General features: G+C 30.4%; 1 protein-coding gene across 1 annotated transcript; it reads left to right on the top strand.

The window, feature by feature from the left end:
* The first annotated feature begins 1,042 nt into the window (after window positions 1–1,042).
* On the top strand, window positions 1,043–16,887 carry LOC143054656 (FAS-associated factor 2-like). The gene is made up of 14 exons (XM_076227682.1): window positions 1,043–1,192; window positions 2,472–2,540; window positions 5,017–5,126; window positions 6,330–6,445; window positions 6,843–6,872; window positions 7,185–7,285; window positions 7,670–7,755; window positions 10,236–10,327; window positions 11,284–11,382; window positions 12,877–12,955; window positions 13,564–13,645; window positions 14,247–14,336; window positions 14,786–14,929; window positions 16,652–16,887. The coding sequence occupies exons 1-14, from the start codon at window positions 1,133–1,135 to the stop codon at window positions 16,829–16,831; spliced, it is 1,338 nt and encodes a 445-aa protein (XP_076083797.1). The 5' UTR covers window positions 1,043–1,132; the 3' UTR covers window positions 16,832–16,887.
* Window positions 16,888–23,509: the final 6,622 nt, after the last annotated feature.

The following is a 23,509-nucleotide window of genomic DNA, read 5'->3' as shown; positions in this document are numbered from 1 at the left end:
ATTATTTTAAAGAAGAAAACGAGCATCTTGAGACTGTTAAATTTTATTGTTACCTTGGAATATCTATAAATTGTTCAGGAAGTTTAAGTGATTCAAAAAAACTTCTTATGGAAAAAGGAAGAAAAGCTTAGTTTAAAATTTAAAAAAAACAACGCCTCTTTATATAATTCCTGCAATATGCTTGACTGAAAATTATTTGATACTTTAGCTGTTCCAATAAATCTTTATGTGAGTGATGTTTGGAGTGTAAGCCAAGTGTTCAAAGATTCAGATCCATTTAAACATTTACATATTAAGTTTATTAAAGAAATTTTAGGGATACAGTGCAAAACAACAAATGTAGCATGTTTTCAGTAAATTTAAACAAAGTGCCCATTCCCTAGCAATTGAACTTGAAGGGGACGTTATCATCGTGACCAACATTGGAAGAAGTAAACGCATGTGCTTATCCTGTAACAGAATAGAAATTGAGGAGGAATACCATTTCTTGTCAGTCTGTCCATGCTATACATCATTGAGGGATACCTATATACAAAATATTAATAGAGATCTTAATTTCAATTTTATTAAATCGCAGTCAGATATAACACTGAGGCATATCACTGCACTTTTTAATAGTATAGCAGTCTACCAGTCATTATAAAGATCACCATAAAGTATATATCAATGATGTTTTTTTTATTGAGAACATCTGTGTAACTTTTGTTACTCTTTATATGTAACTATTTTTTTGTATCCTTTTTTTGTTTGTTCATGAACATTAATAATGTGTTAACTGTCGATATTTATAGTCTTTTTTTTTTTTCCTTCGCTGTGAATACCACTGTCTCACAGTTCTAATATAATTATTACTATTGTCAGTTTATTGTTTTAATTTTGTATGACATAACCACTTAATGTAAATGTGTTTGTGCTAATAAATATTGTCTATTCTCTATTGCATAAAACCAAATTAAATTAATATTTATTAGTGGTTGAAAATCCGTATTTCATATCGTATCCATTCCGTCAACTCTATGTTTCCACATTTATTTTATTTCGACAAGATCCGGGAAAAAATTGGAAAGTTGCAATACTTCTAATTTGTCATTGACGCATTCATTCATATTTACCTCATACAAAACAGATCATAATGGCAGAAGCACCAGAAGAAATATCACCAGAGCAGACAGAAAAAATAATCCAATTTCAGGTCAACAAAGTGACATAAAATCTCTAATTTTTACTGATGCTGATCAGGTCCATTTCAAAACAACTGCGTCATCATTCACGATAATTTCTAGACAAACTTATCGGTATTAGTTAAATAGTTAAGATAATTTCAAATATTTCAATTTTGCCATTAACGTAATAATTAAAATCCGAAGTGAAAAATGTCCTGTTTCGAGGATAATTTGCCTATACACCTTATCACTATACTGACATCATAAAACAAACTATCTGACGCCACAATGGAAAAGTGATTTTTGTATGTGTCAAAAGTTCAAGCGGCTGGGTCAGCCAAAATCAGCCATAAGGCGGATTGCCAGTATTGGCCTGTCTCTTCTGTAGTCCATGTAGATAAATAAGCTTTAATGAGAGTTGGCATAGTATATCTTTGTCTCATGCCTCATGGGTTTTCATACTATTAAGAATGCATTTTGACAATTTCCATTGAAAAAGCATTCATAGTATGAATTCATATGACATAAGAAAACATATGATCTGACATGTCTGACAATAGAAACAAGGACATAACATTAATTAGCTTTTAACTAAGATAAAGTTATCCAGTTGTTCATCAACTTTTGATGAATAATAACTGCTGGGAGTGCATATAATAAGATCAAAAGAATATTCATAAATATTTTACATAATTTGTGTGAACATGTGAAAGAAATCCAAAAGACCACTTTCGAGTTCATCCATCACCGGTAAAAACTCGTCAATTATGACAATGTTATGAATGAAGCACTATGTAATTTTTTTCTGAGCCCTCTACAATGCTCAAACTTATCATGCTTATCAGAAATATACAGATATATACAAATGTAACAAGCAACACAACAAAGGACCTACATATAACTATAAACATCAGTAAGCAAAGGCTTGACTCATTGGATAATTACAAATAACATTTCATTTTGATTTATTACATTCACACAATGGATAAACAGAAAGATGTAGAACACATGTTTTTACAGCTAAGGCTTTGCATAATACACAGGTCATGGAGGTTCAGCGTCCAAAAACAGTAAATCACTTATCAAACAGGTACTTGTAAAATAAAAAAATCAAGAGTCCTTTGAAATGTGTTGGAAGTGTTAATGATATAATTGTATATTGATTGATGAATTTTGTCCAGAGGATTGTATACCATATAAATGATATACTAGTAATTGTCATTGCCTCTGTTCAAAAAATCAAACAATGTTTTTGCAAACTCTGTAGGGGGTCATAGTTATTAATAGTTCATAATGTTTTAATTATAGGACATGACAGGGATAGATGATTTAGATAGATGTCAACAGATTTTACAACAGCATGAGTGGAATATTGAGGTTTGTAATAAGAATAAAAGGTGGTATCACACAAGTTGGCTAAGTTTTAATTCATTTGGCTGTGTAATGTCTGCAGAGCAGGAGATGCTTATCTTGTTCTTTCATCGGAGAGATATTAACTTTTAATTCAAAATTACAATGTAGTATTCTATAATGTTTAAAAGAAAAACAGGAAATTACCAAAAATGTTAAACAATACAGAACACCATGTCAGTAACCTATAGTCATAATAGTACTACTGTTCACATCATCCAAAATATAACAGTCAGGGGACTTATTGAAATAAGTGATTTTTAAATCACTTATTTGAGTAGCAAATTCAAAGTTTTATCACAAATTGGGATTTTGTAGTTTTACCTAAATTTTAAACACATAGTATTAAATAGTATCTTTTCATTAGTCATTTGTTAGTTAAATTGAAAAACATGAATTTTTTGCTTCTTTTTAGTAGCAATGTTTATGCCTTTGACATGTTTGATGCTATCATTTAGCTGCAAATTCTATTTTAGTTGAAAAAATGCTATAATAATGGCTTTAAATAATGAACTGATACTTTCTTAACAGCTTTTTCCCAGCAGTGGGAGTATTTTTCCTGTCAAGTTCAAGGTTTCATCTTTCAGATTATGTAATAAAATTCTACTGTTTGCGATAAAAAATTCACTGTTCGGGAGTGTTGAAATTAGTGGGGTTATCAAAATAATAATACTTAAAGAAGTGATTTTTAGCAAGAAAATTGAGGTATGATATTTAAACAAGTGATTTTTATGTCATTATCCTAGATCCAGTACAAGGTCATCACCTGACATGACCTGGTCATCCTAGTCAACACAGATGTTGGTTCTGATAAGTTTAAAAACATAATTAGTCCCTGGATCATTAGTATTCTATATTTAAAGCTACAGTTAAATTAAATCACTTCTTCTAGTGATTATTTTGTACTACTTAAATAGGTGATTATTAAAGAAAGACAACTCTTGCTGCCAACCTTTATGGAAATAATGTTACTTGAATCAGTGATTTAGAAAATCACTCATTAAAAGTAAGTCCCCTGACTGTATAAATAAGTATATATATTCTTTCAGCCATCACATTCCAAAATAACTTTTTTTTATTTTTACAGCATGATCCTTACTATCATTAGCATTATTTTCATTGTGTGACATAATCTTTATGCTTTCTCTGTTTTGTAAACCAAATTGGGCCATGTTGTTTACAAACATATCGTATGTATTGCTATGGATTCATTATTATTCGTTGGATACTAATTTTCGTGGATTTCATGGGTACAAGTAAACCATAAAATTAAATGTTCAACGAATTAAAATTTTCTTTAAGATTGTATGCACACCTTGGCAAAACCATGAATTTAAACATCCACTAACAAGCAATTTTCCCTTAATCCATGAAAATTGGAACCCACAAAAATAAATGATTCCACGGTACTGAATTATATAAGAATCAAGTTTGAGACATATGATAAAACATGCTGTGTACTACATTGACTGCAGGGACCATCATTTAATAATTTAATTTTGGATGTAACGCGTCTTCTGATTGGCTGATGTTATTTTGTTATGAGCCCATAGACATAATTTAGACATGTGACCGTGAAGTCATCAACATTTTTTCATGGTTATCTACGGTTTAAAATGGAATTTAGAATGAAATTATAAGAAATGACTGTAATATTTTTTCTGCCTATTCGAAATAACATGAAAAATGTGGTGCACACTGTTTAATAACCCACTACGAGCGTTATTCAGTGCACCAAATTTTTTATGTTATTTCTTCATAGACAGAAAAAATATTACAGTCATTCCTTAATTGTATTCAATTATAACTTTTATGTATGTATACAAGTTACATGTCAATTACATTTACCAATATCAACTTCCACCAGAGGACATTTGGTTAAGAATTTAATTTTGCATCTAAATTTTGCTTCATACAAATTAAACTATATTTAAAACCATTTGTAATACTGCTTTTTTGGTGTTTTTATTCTAAGTCTTAAAGAGAACTTTGGTCATATTTTAAAGTAAGAAGTGTTTTATAGATATTAGAAGATGTGGTATGAGTGCCAATGAGACAACACTCCATCCAAGTCACAATTTGTAAAAGAAAAAGCATTACAGGTCAAAATACAGTCTCCAACACAGAGCCTTGGCTCACATCTAACAGTAAGCTATAAAGGGCCCCAAAAATGACTCACTAGTGTAAAACCATTCAAACGGGAAAACCAACAGTCTAATCTATAAAAAAAAAAAACAAAGAAAGACTTATGGACCACATCAACAAATAACAACAGTCAAGTTATAAATTAAACCATTCTAAGTAGAGGCAGGTTGTGATGCAAATTTCACAGAGAAAGAATAGATGCCTAGATCATACAAACACCAAATTTCAAAATATAAAGAAATATTAAGCAAACAAAAACAAATTATGACATAATCATGACAATGTTTATATATTTCAGACTGCAGTGCAGGACACATTTAATGAACAAGAGGGAGTTCCTTCTGTTTATAGTCAACCTCCTCCTGAACCCAGAACACCTCCAGTTAACATTCAACCTTCAGATCAAAGGTCAGTTTGTACTCTAACTCAGTGATGAAAAATGTCTGCCATTTTGTGCCTTTTCTTGACCTTCATTTCAATTGATAACTGATGTAAAATGATATTAAACAGAATGTATGCCAACTGAACAGAAAAGAAATGTTATTTGGCAGACACAAATGAGACAAAGACTTAATGATACAATAAAAAATAATGGCATGTCCTATCAATTGTTGACAACTACCACATATTGCATACATTCAAAGAATTGAAAAAATGAAGATATATCAAATTATTAAAAACAAGTTCTGCATGATTAATTAGTTTTTTTGTTACATTAGACTTACTAATAGGTAAAAAATAAAGTCACAAAAAAACTGAACTCTGAGGAAAATTCAAAACCGAAAGTCCCTATTAAATCAAAAGCTAAAACACATTACAAGAATGGATATAATAACTGTCATATTCCTGACTTAGTAAAGGCATTTTCTGATGTAGAAAATGGTTGATTAAACCTGTGTTACATTCCCAATCACTAAAAAAAAAAAAATATGTAACAAAGAAGCACAAAATGGCATATAGACCAAGCACATCAGCAAAAATTAAAGTCTTTTTAAGTTCTCAAATTATATTTCTTTATAACATATGTCAATGTATGTATGATAATGACATCAAACTGGAAAACAGGCTAATTAGGTATCAGAAGATGTGGTATTAGAAAACTCTCTCATCTAATGCACAATTTGTAAAAGTTAACCATTATAGGTCAAAGTATGGTCTTCAGCACAAAGCCTTGGCTCACACTGAACAGCAAGCTATACAGGGACCCAAAAAAGACTTAGTATAAAACCATTCAAACAGGAAAACACTGAAAGTACTGATCTACTAATTTAATTACTGAAATTATCCATGTTTTTTCAAGATTAAGCATCAGTCATAAAATTGAGAATGGAAATGGGGAAATGTGTCAAAGAGACAACAACCCGACCATAGAAAAAACAACAGCAGAAGGTCACCAACAGGTCTTCAATGTAGAGAGAAATTCCCGCACCGGAGGCATCCCTCAGCTGGCCCCTAAACAAATATATACTAGTTCAGTGATAATGAACGCCATGCTAATTTCCAAATTGTACACAAGAAACTAAAATTAAAATAATACAAGTCCAACAAGGTCCAAACCCAGTATTCATTATAAATGATTCGTACATTTATTTTGTCTTTTTGTATTTTCAGGGTATTTACAGTGGCTAGTAGAAGACCACAAGGAATATTTCAATGGACATATTTTTTTATGGCGTTTCCATTTAGATTTGTTTACACAACTTTTACTGATATTTTAACATTTATTTGTAAGTTGCAAAATAATGTACACATTTTATAGAAATTTAAGCATTAGAAATGTGAAAGAAAACATATTAATTATCTTATATCATTCTGTCAGCTCATTGTGATAATTTCTTCATCCTCTATTTCTATTCTATTAAAGATACCGATCAGAAAGCATTTTAGGTCTTGATTTTTTACAAAGCTGCAACCCTGAATTAAAGAATAAACAGTTCTTTGATATTTCAATCATAACTCACAATTAAAATTCAGTTTGCAATATAAATGTACAGGTATGTATATCGGTATCAGTGTATAAAAAAGATGCTGAATTTAAATGCAATTTTGCTGAAGGAGGCAGATTTGCATTTGAATTCAGCATTTTTTTGTTGATATTATGTTGTATATTTTCTTTTATTTCAGGGAGTTTATTTCGACAAGATCCAAGGAGAAGTAAGTATAATTGGTTAATTTCCTATAGACTGGCATACAAAATTGGATAAAATTCTGAAATTCAATTATTGATGAAAATGCAGTTTTTGCATCAGGAAAATTGGCATTAGAAAATTATTAATTCCAAATTATAAGGCTTGATCAATACCAGAAATCTTTCACTCCAGTATTAAATAATGAAAATAAAAATCTATAGAATATAAATTTGAATATTGAAATAATAAGGGCCTTTGCATTAGAAAAAACACTTTTGATTGACCCAGTCTTCAGTATTGTATATTTATAGCTCTGTAATCTAATGTTTATTTCCAGATGTAGTGGACCCTGTTGGTGATGTTACTAGATTTATACAGACATATAATGATTTATATGGACAGGACCATCCAGTATTTTACCAGGGATCATACAGTCAGGTATTAAACCATATTATTATGCTCTAGAAGGAAACTCGTCTTATAACACCTACAATGTACCTCTAACAGTCAGGTATTAAAAAGGATCATACTATTATGCTCTAGAAGGACACTCGTCTTATAACACCTACAATTGTATGGTTTCATATCTCATTGAGAAAAAAACTTTTCGTTTACATTATTAAACAGCTATGAGCTATTTCTGACTAAGATATCCCTGTTATGAGTATCAAGAAACAGGAAATAAATCAGCCATAGATAGGAAACATCTCATACATTAAAGCCTGATCATATGTTTACTAAATGTCAGTACAAATGTAGCTCCTTTGACAAATAGGAAGAAATCCACCTAAACTGTATTGTATATATTATATTTTTTTGCAGGCTTTAAATGATGCCAAGAGTGAGTTACGGTTCCTGTTGGTATATCTCCATGGTGATAATCATCAGGATACGCCAGATTTCTGCAGGTTTGTTATCAAATAGCTTTGGAAAATTAATTTACATTTCAATATATTCAAAATATTGATTTTGACCACTATAACACAAAATTGTCAAAAAATGTTTTATAGCCGACCCTTTCTAAATATCCTGGCTCAGCCCCTTAAAACTGTATGATGATTTTTATTTTACATATGGTTTGGTAATATTAAAAGCTTTTTTGTGTATGTATTGCATTTTTGGCTGAAAACCACAGGATAATTTTGCTTGTATTTAATACATGTCACATGAAAGCTTCCATTTGATATTATTTGTTGATATTCTGATATTTTGCTATCAGTTGGATGTAATTTAATAATTTTGATCTTACTACAATACTTAATTTAAATCTATATGTACAGCTCAATGAATAGGTATTTAATATACTGCAATAGTTTCATGAGTTTGTTTCATTTTGATGTTGATTATGATTCAGAATTGCAAATGATAATGCTATAAAAATTTTAAAAATCCAGTTTTTTATTTTGAAGCACCTATATTGTTTCTATTTGTGAAATTATTAAAATCTTCTTAAAATTTTAAAATTTACTGTTTTATTAAAGGGGCTCTAGCTGTTAAAAACACAAATTTGACTCAAACTCTCATAATATATTTGATTTATAACATACATGTACTATTAACACACATATCCAAAATACAATAAGTCTGAAATAAATAGTTTCAATGCATATACTTAATAATATATATATCAGAGTTTCCTGTGTATTTTAGTCTAGACACCATCTAATCAACTATCAAAAAACTGATGACGGTCACATAACAAAATATAACCATAAATATACATAGATAGCAACTTTGTGCAATTGGATTTTTGTATGTCTGTTTGATTTCATGTTTATAGGTTAAAGAAATTAGTTAACTGTCGTACTTACCTGTATATGAATGCAATTTTGTGGATCCAATTAGTCAATCAATTGATTTACCTTTGTTTCACATTCAATGTTGACATTCTTTTTCCATCAAAAACTAAACACACATGAAATGTTTAATCTACCTCTAGATTAGGAGTTATATTGAACATACATGTGAACCTCCCGACGGGAGTACAATAATCCCGTTTTCAGGGGTCTCCTCCCGTCCTCCCGTTTAGGAGAAAAAACTCCTGTGTATGAAATTTTTCATGAATGAAAATTTTCAGCCGCCATATTTGATAAATTCTTACTACCGTACGGGTGTAATTGACACCTGTGTTAAATTTTACCTGTAAATCAAAGAAGATGTATAATTATATGGCTTCACTTGACAGCTTGGGTGTCAAACATACTGGTAATCAACGATGTTTACCTCTGCTAACTGCCGTTGTTTAATAAAAACTTTGTGTATTCGAAATAATTGAAAAACATTTTTATTACTTCCCTTTGAATTATCCTGTTTTAAGTTATTTTGCTTTTAAAAACGTAAAATGTAAAAAGACGATAAATGAATAATATTTTAATCAAATACTCATAAAAGGATGGTAATTAAATGAATTTAAATGTGTTGGGACAAATAAAAAAATATAAATTTATAAATTATTTTAACAATCTAGACTTCTTTTCAAGGATTAAATTGAAGTTTATGTATAAGTATGTCTCTACAATTGAAATCTGCTGCCACTGGATGTAGAAAAAAAAAGACTAAACATTCTAGTTAGTTTAGACCTTTGGATCAGAATTGTTTAAGTCAGTATATACAAGATTTTATGGTTTTAGTGATTTAGTTAAAGATGAAAAAAAATTTACACAGTTTGAGTCTTCAAGTTTTCTAGAAATTATATGACTTTCATAATGCGTAAAAACCATGCAGTACTATTATTAGTGTGTTATTTTTTAATTAATTTATCATGTTGCAAATATACATGTATAGCATATTTCTTTCTTATTTGCCTATACAGTTACCAATGATAAGGAGATGAAAATACAAATCTATACAGATAAGATAAATAAATATAATGATTTATTTGCAAGCAGTGAACAATCAATAATCAAAAACAAAACAAATTCTTCTTAATATTTTATTTTCATTAAAATAGAAAGGCAATAAGGGTACTATTAACATATTACAATTTGATGGAAATTTGAAGAAAAAACACAATTTCTACATCATACAGTTACATTTACGACAAAATTTATGTCGATAAAAAACCTCCTGATCTGAGTCCTAATCTCCTGACCAAAATTTCCGAATCTCCTGATCTGAGTTTCACAGTCCATCACATGTATGATTGAAGGTCACATGAATAGGAATTCAATGAGGTTGAATTATTCACTTGCAAGTGACAAAATTCAACCATACTGTCTGCTAAAAGGGAATAATCATTTCACTATTTCACTTTTAAATTCATTAATGATTGAACAAAAAAAAATTCATATTTTAAATGTTTTATATGTCTTACAGCCCCGGATGGAAAAAGATAACAATAATTTTTTTTTCTCCAAAATATCATTTGCCATGTATTATTTATTTTCAGAAATACGTTAGGGAATAATGATGTGATAGACTTTATAAATAGTAGTATGTTATTTTGGTCCTGTAATACTAACAGTCCTGAAGGATACAGGGGTAAGTTAGTAGTGTATTTAACGCCACATTCAACATTAATTACAATTTTGTGGCAGACAGTTTTTACAAGTGAAAGAAGTGGAGTGCCCAAAGACAAAGATGACAGGAAAACTGGCTATCCTATTCAATTAAGATTGCAGTCGAAACCAACATGCCATATTATGAATTTTAACAACCTCAGGGGGCCAAGACTGAAATAAGGGGGGGGGGTCTCCAGTCATGCTTCAGTGATTTCCTATATAATCAACCAAATTTTTTTCCATGAAAAGGGGCCCCTCCTGGATCCGCCTATGCATATAATAAGCTATAAAAGACCTCAATTAAAATGAGAAAACTAACAAGCTAATTTAAAATAACACTATAAATGATAAGTAAATCAAGGAGAAGCATCAAATTACAGGCTCTTTCGACAGGCTCTTTCTTAAGGAATATAGAGGTTTTAATTATGCTTGTGTGAGCTCAACACTTCCTCTAACCTGGAACACAATAACAGCAATATACTGTAAAGGCCTTGACTGATCAGAGTTTGGAGCATATTGTTTAAAAACAAAAGAAAGGGTCATTTATTTAATTGATCATGAATGAAAACAGATATAGGGTGTACATCAATTAATCTAATAAAAATATACCTTATCACTAATCCCGGCTGACCCGGCCGCTTGAACTTTTGACACATACAACAATCACTTTTCCATTGTTGCGGCAGATATTTTGTTTTGTGACGTCAAAAATTTACGGGGACCTGTGTGATATCTAGTAATGGCGGACAAATAGCGATAAGGTGTATATAAATAGCCAGAGCACTTTCTTTTCATTTCGATATGGTACATCTGAAAAGCCTGAATTTAAACAATTTGTATGAATGAATTATGCTATAACAAAACATTTGATACTGGTCATTCTGATATATATGTTAACAATGGATCCTTAAGTAGAACATTTTTTCTCTATTTCAGTTTCCAGAGCATTAAGAGAAAATACATATCCATTTTTAGCTTTAATAGTTTTACGTCAAAATAAAATGACAGTAGTAGCTAGAATAGAAGGTCCTATTGGTAAGTTTTAGTAGATATAAGAAGATGTGGTATGAGTGCCAATGAGACAGCTCTGCATCCCAGTTACAATGTGTAAATGAAAAACTATTATAAGTCAAAGTAAGGTCTTCAGCAGGGAGCCTTGGCTCACACAGAACAGCAAGCTATAAAGGGCCCAAAAAATGACAAGTGTAAAACCATTCAAACAGGAAAACCAACAGTTTTATCTATATAAATAATGAGAAACAAGAAACACTTATGAACCACATCAATAAACGACAAATACTAAACATCATGTTCCTGTATTGGACTGATGAAGTAACAATTTATCAATTTATCAAATGAAATAGAAAATTAAATAGTTACAATCCCTGTTTGCCCTCAAATTACTATGGCAAATAAAACTGTTCTTGAAAAAGCTGTTCTAAAAATTACATTGGAAGTTTTTATTTTGAAAAGAACTGATTTTTTCCTCATTCTGGATAACACAAGCTTCATAGAATTTTAAAATTTTACCCTCAAATTACTATGGCAAATAAAACTGTTCTTGAAAAAGCTGTTCTAAAAATTACATTGGAAGTTTTTATTTTGAAAAGAACTGATTTTTTCCTCATTCTGGATAACACAAGCTTCGTAGAATTGTAAAATTTTATTGAATCACTGATAGGTATATATATTAAGATTTTCACCAAATCTTGGTATTGAAATACAATAAGGTTGAAAATTCTGGATTTCTACCAAACTTAGACAAAAGCTTGTTTATGATCAAAAGCTATTATCCAGAAGTAAATTTTGTAAAAAAACCAAACCAGTTTATCTGTATTTTACTTATAGATGGACTTAGTTTTTATGCAAGTTGACATTAACTTCATTTTTGCATCCACAAATATTTACTCTGTGGTTAAAATTATTGAAATTTTAATAACTTTCTTATTCCAAACTAGGACCGAAGCTTGCTTATTTTCAAAAGCTATTATCTAGAAAGAAAATAAAATGTTTTTCCATATATTATTCTTTAATGGACTTAGTTTTTCGTCGAGTTAACATTACATACAGGCTGCAGTTAAAGTTTTAAAAACATTTATATGATTTATAAACCATCCTGATTTTTCCAAACATGGGCAGAAGCTTCTTACAATCAAAAGATACTATCTAGATTTTAGATGAAATTATTTTAATATTTTTTTCCCCATATATATCTTAGATTGCAAAATAGTTGTCAAATAAATACATAAGATAATTATACTTTGTCTGGCTTAATTTAAAGAAAAAAACTGTATCAGAATCTGTGTCCTAATAATTTCAGTACAAATTGTGATAGTAAGGTTGTGTTTGGATATATGCCTGAGGCGGCCTATGGTTACCCATAGGTACCTATGGTTTGATATTTTGTGTATAAAATATCAAACCATAGGTACTTATGGGTAACCATATGCCGCCTCAGGCGTATATCCAAACACACCCATTATATACTATATAAGAAATAACAATGATTATGATAATGTTTTATTTTAGGACCGGTTGAATTAACACAGCGATTAGAAAGACTTATGAGTGAAAATGAAACAAGTCTTGTAGCAGCAAGAGCTGATAGGTAATACAATCATTATTTAGGAAAGTCTTTAAGTGCCACATATTTTGACAAAGAAAAAATGAAAACCACACTTTATAAATTTCAGGGATTCCAAATCTTTTCTTGATTTATCTTCATCAGGAAAGCTCAAAGCTAAATATTTGAAAGCCAATGATATTTCAGTACCAACACAATTGAAGAGCTGTAGGACGAAAAAAGATCAAAACTAGAAATCTATAAAATCTATCTAAGGTCAACTTTGCCTGAGGGAGTTGGAAGCTTAGTTTCTTTTAAATTTCTTAACCCTATTGAGTGTCAATCTGCCACCTATATCAACAAAGTATGAATGTTTATATGCTTGTATGTAGACTGGCAAAACCCAGGGTATCCGAACAATATTTGAGCCAATATTTTTGTCTTATCCTGATTATAATTCCTTAAGACTTAGTAACAAAAGGCAATTAAAATAATTTATAACTATGAAAATATATTTCCGCAATCTATGAAAAATGGCTTATTCCAAAAAATAAGTGAATCTTTGATTTTTTCAACCCCATATAAAAATATATCTACATAATAAATATAATATGTAACATACTGTGTCTTACTGTTGATTTGAATGATTGTAGAGAAGAACGTAGTTTCAACCAAACTTTAAGAGCACAACAAGATGAAGCCTATTTAGAATCGTTAAAAGCTGACCAAGAAAAGGTAACTTCTGATATGTTCCAATTTTTGTGACCACAATCTTGTCCTTTTTCCCTAAAATGTATAAACCTGATAACAAGTCTAATTGTAAGGTCACAAGCTAGGAAAAAAGGGCACTTTACAAGACTGAAAACATCAATAGATAACTTTACAGGCCTTCAACAGGGAGGAAAACCCCAAAAATAGGTTAGTCAATTTGCCTAAAACTATAGTGTGGTCTTCACTGTAAACAAAAAAAAAACATCTTGTACAATGTAATTTCCCATTGTTGCCAATATGATCCAAAAGCAAGCAAAATCGGGCTTATATAAGTAAGTTTTCAAAGGAATCTTACCAAATAAGTTTGGGTAGGCCATTGTCTTGACATTTGATCTCAGATAAAAAAAAAAATCAAAATATCAGGATGTTAATGCATTTAAAAAGAAATCTTTAATAAATCTTAATATTCAATAATCTTTATAGAATTTTCTGTTTTCATAATACCTGAAAATTGTTTATTTACAAATTACTTTTTTGTGTCATATATATATATTGAACTTTACAGTCCAGAAAAATCTTTTATAAACAAATTAACGTTTATTTTGTGTCATATTGAACTTTACAGGCTAGAAAAAGACAGGAAGAACAAGAGGAAGTAAGACAGATAGAACAACAAAAAGAAGAAGAAGAATTAGAAAGACTAAGATTAATACAGGTTACCTCCCTTACATTGTCAAACAATACTCTCAACATATGTGTGATCTAAGTGTTTTATCTACAGGGATATTAAGTCTGTCATGAGTTCAAATTCAGGTTGTTGCAGAGAGCCTTTGATTCTGATGTTTATTGACAAGGATCGTCAAGTTTCTTACCCCATGTATATCATGTACTCAGGCTACCTACACCAATAAAAACTGTTCAGCATGATATTCTCAGGAGCAGTTAAAAAAATTCCACAAAAATAGCAGTTATCTTCAATCCTAAAAATATTGGTATCGATGAAAATAAATGAATCCTCTAAAAACAAAAGAAATCACAACAAATAGTACCATCAGATGCAAGGAAATACCTGAAAAGTAGCAAACATACATTTACCATATATATTAAAATGCATTTTGTGACCATAAAAAATGAAAATAAATTTATTTACAATTTTATATTTAGGCAAAAGAAGACAGAAAGGAAGTATTAAAGACTGAAATACCTGCAGAGCCTAATTCTACTGATCCTGATACAGTCAAAATAGTATTAAAACTTCCTCATGGAGCTAGGGTAGAGAGACGATTTTTGAAATCACAGTCATTAAAGGTATACACAGTAAAAATTGTATTAAAACTTTGTCATGAAGCTAGGGGGGAGTGAAGATTTTTAAAATCACAGTCTTTAAATCAATAATAAATAAAATTACAATAGAATATCTTGTTGTTACTGTCGGTCTCACCATGACCAAAAATTATGAGTCCCTGGACCCACCTTCTAAAATCCTAAGTGGGAACCATGAATTATGAGAGTAAAGATCCCCCTTTAAACACTGCTCAAGAAGAACACTACATATTTAGTTATTATTTGTGTATTTTAGTGTACTTCAGTTGAACCATAAAATCAAGTATCACAAAAATGTAACTTTTACTAAGGGGGTAGACCTTGGTTCAGGGAGATAACTCTTTATATCAGTTGTGCTTTTAAAAAAGTCAAGTTTCATCAAAGCATTTAAGCAATTACCTATAAAAACAGATTGGAAATACTCTATGTAACCTAGAAGCTTAGAATATATTATATATATATATGAAAAAGGTAGACACAAAGGTATTGATGTTTTAAAGAGTAGTTTCCTTTAACAAAGGTCAACCTCAATAAATCAACAAAAGCCACGCTATTATCTTGAAAGCTAGCAAGTTGAAAATCAGACTAAGTGTCTCAGGGTTTCTATTCCTATCACATAACATATTCTTGTCCTACATTTGATGTTGTACTGGTCATAAAACAGCCATTTATAACACCAATCATTATCTTTAATCATTGTTGGAAGAAAGTAATATTTTTTATAATTTTACTTTTTTTTTTAAATTATATTTTATTGAAATCTGTACATTTGTTAGTTGGAAAACTGGTAACGTTAACTTCCTTACCCCAGCCTAGTTAACATTAGTGAATAGTTGTTAGTTTGTTTTTGTATTATACATACAATTTTCCATACTTGAAAAAATATATACCATGTCAGTAATTAATATTTTAGTAAATTAAAGGACATTTAAACTGATAAGTTAAAAACAAATTGACTAAAAGCGCCATGGCAAACAGCGAAAATTCTAAAGGAAAACAACCATATATATACAAAACACAACATGAAAAAATAAAGACTGAGCAACACGAACACCAACAAAAAACAGGTAGAACTAAGATGCAAGGAAAGGGTAAGCTGATCCTGTTCCACATGTGAAATCCATGGTGTTACTCCTATAAAATATGTTAATACGTTATATCAAGTGATAAGGCAGCAAGCAAAAGAGACTTGGTCAGAAAATTAGTAATAAAAAGTAAAATCACAAAAATACTAAACTCTGAGGGAAATTCAAAAGGAAAGTCCCTTATCATATGGCATAAATGCACAAACACATCAAAAAATGGATTACAACTGTCATATTCCTCAATTGGTACAGGCATTTTCTCATGTACAAAATGGGAGATTAAACCTGTTCTTTAAGCAAGCTAAACCTCTCACTTGTATGACAGTCACATCAAATTCTATTAATATTTACTACCATGTGTGAACAAAACAAACACCTACGGGTGCGGGAGTTTCTCGCTACATTGAAGACCCATTCGTGGCCTTCGGCTGTTGTCTACTCTATGGTCTGGTAGTTGTCGCTTTGACACATTCCCCATTTCCTTTCTCTATTTTAAACAGACATAATAGGTAAAATATCAAAAAAACAGCAGTCAAAATTGTGTTATAATCTTAATCACTCTAAAAACAAACAAATATGTAAAAAAGAAAAATTACTGATGTCACAATTTTTTCTGTTTTAGGATTTATATCACTTTGCATTCTGTCATGAAGATTGTCCTGATGACTTTCATATAGTTACAAATTTCCCAAGACGGACTCTACCATGTGAACCTAAAGACGGTGAACCCGAACCTCCCACTTTTGCTGAAGCAGGACTTGGAAAAAATGAAATGTTATTTGTGCAAGATAACGAAGCATAAATTAGAAAAAAATAGATTGAAATTGAATTTTATGTTCAAGTGCAAAAGGAATCTGAAGAAATTGGAAGACGTGCATATATATAAGTTATTTGAGTAACCTTGACAAGATTGGAATAATGGAAAAGTTTTGTTTGTGTTACAAGTTGAAAGAATATATTCTGTTTGAATCAGGTTTGAGTTTGGAAGCAGCGGTGTGTAAATTGCCTCAAGCTTATTGAAACAAATTATGAAACTGAACATTTGGTAGTTATGCAGATTTGTAATGTGAATTTATTCTATAATAAGGGCTTTTCTCCCCAAAAAAGGGAAATTTAATCTTAAAAAGAAATCAAAAGTTTTGTTTTTTTTAAATGTGTGTTCATCAGTCGTTCATTTATTATCTTTCATAAATGATATGAATTGGTAAAAAATACAAAATGCAAATATAAAGTAATGTGGATTCATTTATTTTTGTGGGTATCAATCATGTGGATTTAGGAAAACTTTCATTTTCTTGGGATATTTGTTTTGCCAATCTCTGCATACAATTTTTATAGACATTTTTTTCTTCGTTTAATATTTGAATTTGTGGTTCACATGAAAATTGGTATCCAACGAATAATAATGAATGCACATGAAATCCTGTTCTGTTCTTTAGAATATTATTACACTCAGAACTCCACTAAATATCAATGGTAACACTTGTGTTTTATCATCTTTTAGATTTAAAGGTTGTACTTTTAAACATTTTCATTTTTCTATTATATCTGAAGGACTGTGGCTTCTATTGGCTGTTTCAGATTCAAAGAACCATGGGTAATTTCATTGTTCGTTCATCAAAATGAAGAAAACGTCACGTTTTTGGTTGAATTTCTATCGTTTATGACATCTTTAACCAATCACAACATTTTGGTGTACACTTTTGAAAATATTACCCAGGATGCATTGGATTCTGAAACGGCAAATTATATTTGTGGATTCAGGACAAATGGTATTTTTGATGAATATTTCATTCTTTGTTTAACTTAGTTTGCATAGAATTCTACAGACAATTTGTTTGCATTGAACATCTAAATTTGTGGTCGACCTATGGCACACAAAAATCCATAAACAATATTTTCCCAGGAATAATAAGGAATCCACAGTACCCACATATTGTTTGCTTTAAAATATCTGTTGCTATGATCGCTTTATAAATATCAGTTTGTTAGATTTTTGGTTGAGATTTTGGAAATATCTTACCGAATAAATTAATAATGAATTTTGTGCTTAAGTATAAATTGTTTTTTATACTTTTTTGGTAACATATTATTTTTGATGTTTTCTGTTGGTAGAATATTTTTTGCAGGAAAGTAAGTCCATGTTTTATAATGTGAGCAGCGTTGGATAGAAATGGACCAAATGCACATATATACATGTCCATGTTTAATACTTTGGTTGAATTTGAAACATGCAATTATAAAATAAAAGATGAATTTAAGTTTGTTTTTAGGGTTCTTTAACAACTGATTTACAAACAGTCACAGACTTACCATAGAGAATTTTTCAACCCAAAATAGGTTAACAGATTTATGATATACCTTAGCACAAGGTCAATTTCTATCTATCAAACGCAGCACATATCATAGTATAATAATTCTGCATTTCAGTTCAAAATACACCTTTATTTGTTTTCAATGCACAATTGTGGAAATGAATATGCATTTAAAGAAAAATAAATCAGTAATTAATGTTTTAACATTATGATTATAGATAAATAAAAATTATTTCTAGTTTGCCTTAACAAAGTTGATTGAGAATTATGAGAGTACAAACAACACTTTTGTAAATTTAAAAATTATTGCAATGTTTTTATTATTGCGAAAAATGCAACAGGGTTATTATTAATTTTTTTTTTATATGAATTAAACAGGATTTTTCTCAATATCAGAAAGATAAAAATTGCATTTTAGCCTAAAATGACAAAATTGTAGTAATTTTTGAATTTACAGTAAGTTGTGCATCCAAGGTCACATCTGCAGAACTGCATGGCCTACACACTTCAAACATTACATCTAAATTAGTCCAACTTTCTAACAGAAGTTTATGTCAACCATATTTCGTGGTCAATTGGCATCAATTAAAGTTAATGTCCAAATTAACCTTCATTAAGATTTACATCCAAGTTAATATATCAGTTGTTGTAGATAGTTTCCATTGATGTAATTTGAGTTTGAAGTTATTTCCCCTGATTTTGTTTCACGTTATTTTCTTATTTGACTATGTGGTACAAGATAATCAGATGACATATTCTTCTTTTTGGTATACATAAAAGTTAAATTCAACTTTTTATTAAGTCAAGCAGTTTAATAGTATAATGAGTTGAATTTGATAGATTTATGAGGGAATTTGTGCAGGTTGTTATCTAAAACAAAGGCAAAGGGAACTAACTCTACCTCAAATTACATCCTCTAAAATTTTTATCTAAACTGACATCTTGGTATTATTTATGGTCATATGGTACCATATATTACTGCAAGAATGAGTACTAGTGCATTCATGTAAATAAGAGCAAATAAGTTTGATAATAGGTTACCAGTAATTAGGCCTGTGAAATTGCTTAATTTAACACCTCATAAAAAACCTACTCCAGAATCAAGTAAAAGTTGTTTTAAGATACACGTGACCTCTCTAGTAAGTAATTTAATGGAGGATGACAATGGTATCCTTGAGATATCATGTCCTGGTGTCATTGTCTGTAGGGTTGCCGTCTCATTTAAGTAAACTTCACATCTCTTTTTATTAAATAGAAATAGAAATATAGAAGTTCAGGGGGGACAAGATCACAAGAGAAAAATCTGTCCCTCTACACTTGTGGTTCTGCAGTGAATTATGTATCATATATAAACAATAATGTCTTAAAATAAGACTGTATTTTATTTAATAAATGTTTTTAAAGTAAATCTTAATGTTGTGTATTAACTCAATAACCTTTAACCAACAAAACATCAACTGGAGTCATTTATTTTCCTGGATGGTTTTTGTCGATTAATGAAAAAAATGTTTTCTTAGGTACTTTATTTAGTGGTCATGTAAAAGCTGCTTTCAACCTATAACATTTAAATTTGTGGTTCACCTACCAATAAAACCATGAAAATATGTTAACCACAGTAACCTCTAATCAAATATACCATTTACCAGTATATTGTACATAGATCTTTGTATGAAAATTTGGTCTGCTTTATTGCAATGACTGATCAAGATCAAATATTTAAATTCTTTATAAAAGAGAGTTGAAAAATACCAGAGGGGATTCAAACTCATAACATGAAAATATACTGACAACGCCCTGGCTTAAAATAAAAAGACTAACAGACAAATTATAGTACACAAAACACAATTTAGAAAGCTTTAACACTGAGCAACACAAATCCCATGAAAAACTGGGGGTGATCTCAAATGCTTAGGAAGTGTAGGCAGATCCTGCTCCACATGTGGCACCTGTCATGGTGATTAGACTGTTTCATATGGACCTCACATGATCATTGATCAATGAAAATGAGGGTAAGTTCAGATACAATTTATCAGACACAAATCTGAACCTAATATTCTATATACAAAATATTGTTCGAACTTTTACTTGTAGTATCTGAGAAACAGTCCTAATCACAACAAGAGTGCACACACTGAAATGTCTCGCCTTCTTTACTAATCATTGATATTATGTTGATAGTCCTAAGTATAAAGCTTTATTACAACTGTCACATAAACGTTACATTAACCAAGATAACTAAACAAAGACCAATGAACCATGAAAATGAGGTCAAGGTCAGATGAACCATGCCAGGCTGACATGTACAGCTAACAATGCTTCCATAAAACAAATATAGTTGACCTAATACTTATAGTTTAAGAAAAAAAGACCAAAACACAAAAAATTAACACTGAGCAATGAACCGTGAAAATGAGGTCAAGGTCAAATAAAACCTGCGAGACTAATATATAAATCATAAAATATTTCCATACACTAAATATAGTTGACCTATGGCGTATAGTATCAGATAAAAAGACCAAAACTGAAAAACTTAACTTTGACCACTGAACCATGAAAATGAAGTCAAGGTCAGATGACATCTGTCCGTTAGACATGTTCACCTTACAATCATTCCATACAACAAATATAGTAGACCTATTGCATAAAGTATGAGAAAAACAGACCAAAACACAAAAACTTAACTATAACCACTGAACCATGAAAATGAGGTCAAGGTCAGATGACACTTGCCAGTTAGACATGTACACCTTACAGTCCTTCCATTCACCGAATGTATACTAGCCCTATTGCTTATAGTATCTGAGATATGGACTTGACCACCAAAACTTAACCTTGTTCACTGAGCCATGAAATGAGGTCAGGGTCAAGTGAAAACTGTCTGAAGGGCATGAGGACCTTGCAAGGTACACACATACCAAATATAATTATCCTATTACTTATAATAAGAGAGAATTCAACATTACAAAAAATCTGAACTTTTTTTTCAAGTGGTCACTGAACCATGAAAATGAGGTCAAGGACATTGGACATGTGACTGACGGACACTTCGTAACATGAGGCATCTATAAACAAAGTATGAAGCATCCAGGTCTTCCACCTTCTAAAATATAAAGCTTTTAAGAAGTGAACTAACACCACCGCCGCCGGATCACTATCCCTATGTCGAGCTTTGACAAAAACCTTGATGTTGTCCAATAAGTCACAGTGGCAGATCAAGAAATTTTGATAAGTAGGCCTCTCAATCTACTCCTGAACCATGAAAATGAGGTCAAGGTTATTAGTCCTACCATATAAACCTTACAACCATTCCACACACCAAATATAGGTGACATTGTTCTTGCTTCTCATATCTGAGAAACAGTCAAGATCATATGGACCCTTACAACCATTCCAAACTCCGAAAATATAGTTCACTAATGCTTAAATTAGGTTGTTAGTTCTTGTTTGAATTGTTTTACATCATTCATTTCTGGGCCTTTTATAGCTGACTCTGTGGTATGGGCATTGCTCCTTGTTGAAGGTCGTACGGTGACCTATACTGTGGATTCATTTATTTTCGTGGGTACCATTTTTCGTTGATTGAGGAAAACTTGCATGTTCGTGGATATTTAATTTGGTGGTTTTGCCGAAGTATGTATACAAGCTTATGGAAAATTTGGTATTCGTTGAAAATTTAATTTGGTGGTTCACTTGTTCCCACGAAATCCACGAAAATTGGTATCCAACGAATAATAATGAATCCCCAGTAGTTGTTAATTTCAGTCTTCTGTAGTGTCGTCTCATTGTAAATCATACCAATTTTTTTATTTTTATAGTTTAACACCACTTGGCCATCAAGGCTCACACAGGTTAATAATATTGAAAATAATAATATTGAAAATCAGTAAAAATGATGAAATACAATCCCCAATAATTATATTCAGACTATAATGAATAAACTAAGGTCAACATTACATTTTATTCTGAGTTTAGCATATACAAACATACTTAAAGATAAATCTCTCTCCATGTAAAAACAAATATCACATATGTGTAGGTCATTTAGCAGTTCACATTTTACCACCAAAATAACTTCTAACTTATAACTAACTAAAAATTGAAAAATATCACAGTTATGCCCTATGGGTAGTGTTCCACATATAATGGAGGAACATACAAGAAACTATACTGGTGCAGAAAAATCCTAAATCTGGAACAAATACAAGCTCAAATTGTAGGAATATCTTTAGAACCAGTTTAGTGACACTCAGTATCTACACAGGGCATATGTATGAATCTGGTATTTCAATGAACATTTTAAGCTAATATACTCTTGAGTTAGGTTTGTCTATGTCAGAAATCTTAATTGGTGGTAAAAATAACTACAAAAATGTATTTATCACATATAAATTCAATATCCAAAACAACTATAATAGAAATAGACTTTATAAAAAAAGAAATAATGTATAATACTGTGTGCATTGATAATACTGTGAGGTTCACACCTAATATGTATATAACACCAATGATGAACAGATTTTGACCTTATGCATCTCGTTACAGGAAAAAAAGGGAGGTTACTCCGACAGATTAGAAATCTTGAAAAATAAAGCAGTTTATGCCTATTAAGCAAAATTTACCTTCTTTATTTATTATGTTGATAAATTTCAAAAAGAAAATGCATAAGGTCAAAATCTTGTTAGACAATTCATTTACAAATACATAACATAATAAACAAACATTTAACAAAATATTTAATACTGAAAGAAAATATATAACTCTAAAAACATATAAACTTTCTTCTATACATACTTTTATTTTTATATAAAACATCAATAAAACAAACAGGAAGCGATCAGTTTTTTTTTTATAATACCTATAGAATTTTTCTAATAAATTTAACCAGATGCTCCGCAGGGCGTAGCTTTATACGACCGCAGAGGTTGAACCCTGAACGGTTAGGGCAAGTATGGACACAACATTCAAGCTGGATTCAGCTCTAAATTTGGATTGTGATTAAATAGTTGACACAGCATAGGTTTCTGACACAGAATGAATGTGTTCTAATGAACTTAAAATTTTTGTTTCTCTTAGAGCAATTCACTTTGCTGTTGAATATTAATCCTCTCAAAAAAATGTTTGAAGAAATTTTCTTTTTTATTTATGAAATTTCAAATGAGAAAAAT

The sequence above is a fragment of the Mytilus galloprovincialis genome, chromosome 12 (assembly GCF_965363235.1).
Source record: "Mytilus galloprovincialis chromosome 12, xbMytGall1.hap1.1, whole genome shotgun sequence".
Classification (NCBI taxonomy): Eukaryota; Metazoa; Mollusca; class Bivalvia; order Mytilida; family Mytilidae; genus Mytilus; species Mytilus galloprovincialis.
The sequence above is the reverse complement of the archived record's forward strand: the minus strand, read 5'-3'. Positions and strand labels throughout refer to the sequence as shown.

Bases quoted from the DNA above. Each gene is read 5' to 3' on its own strand.
- LOC143054656 (XM_076227682.1), top strand. From the start codon at position 1,133: ATGGCAGAAGCACCAGAAGAAATATCACCAGAGCAGACAGAAAAAATA. The intron at 6,446-6,842 runs GTAAGTTGCAAA...CTTTTATTTCAG, and splicing joins TGATATTTTAACATTTATTT to GGAGTTTATTTCGACAAGAT. The intron at 13,646-14,246 runs GTAACTTCTGAT...TGAACTTTACAG, and splicing joins TAAAAGCTGACCAAGAAAAG to GCTAGAAAAAGACAGGAAGA.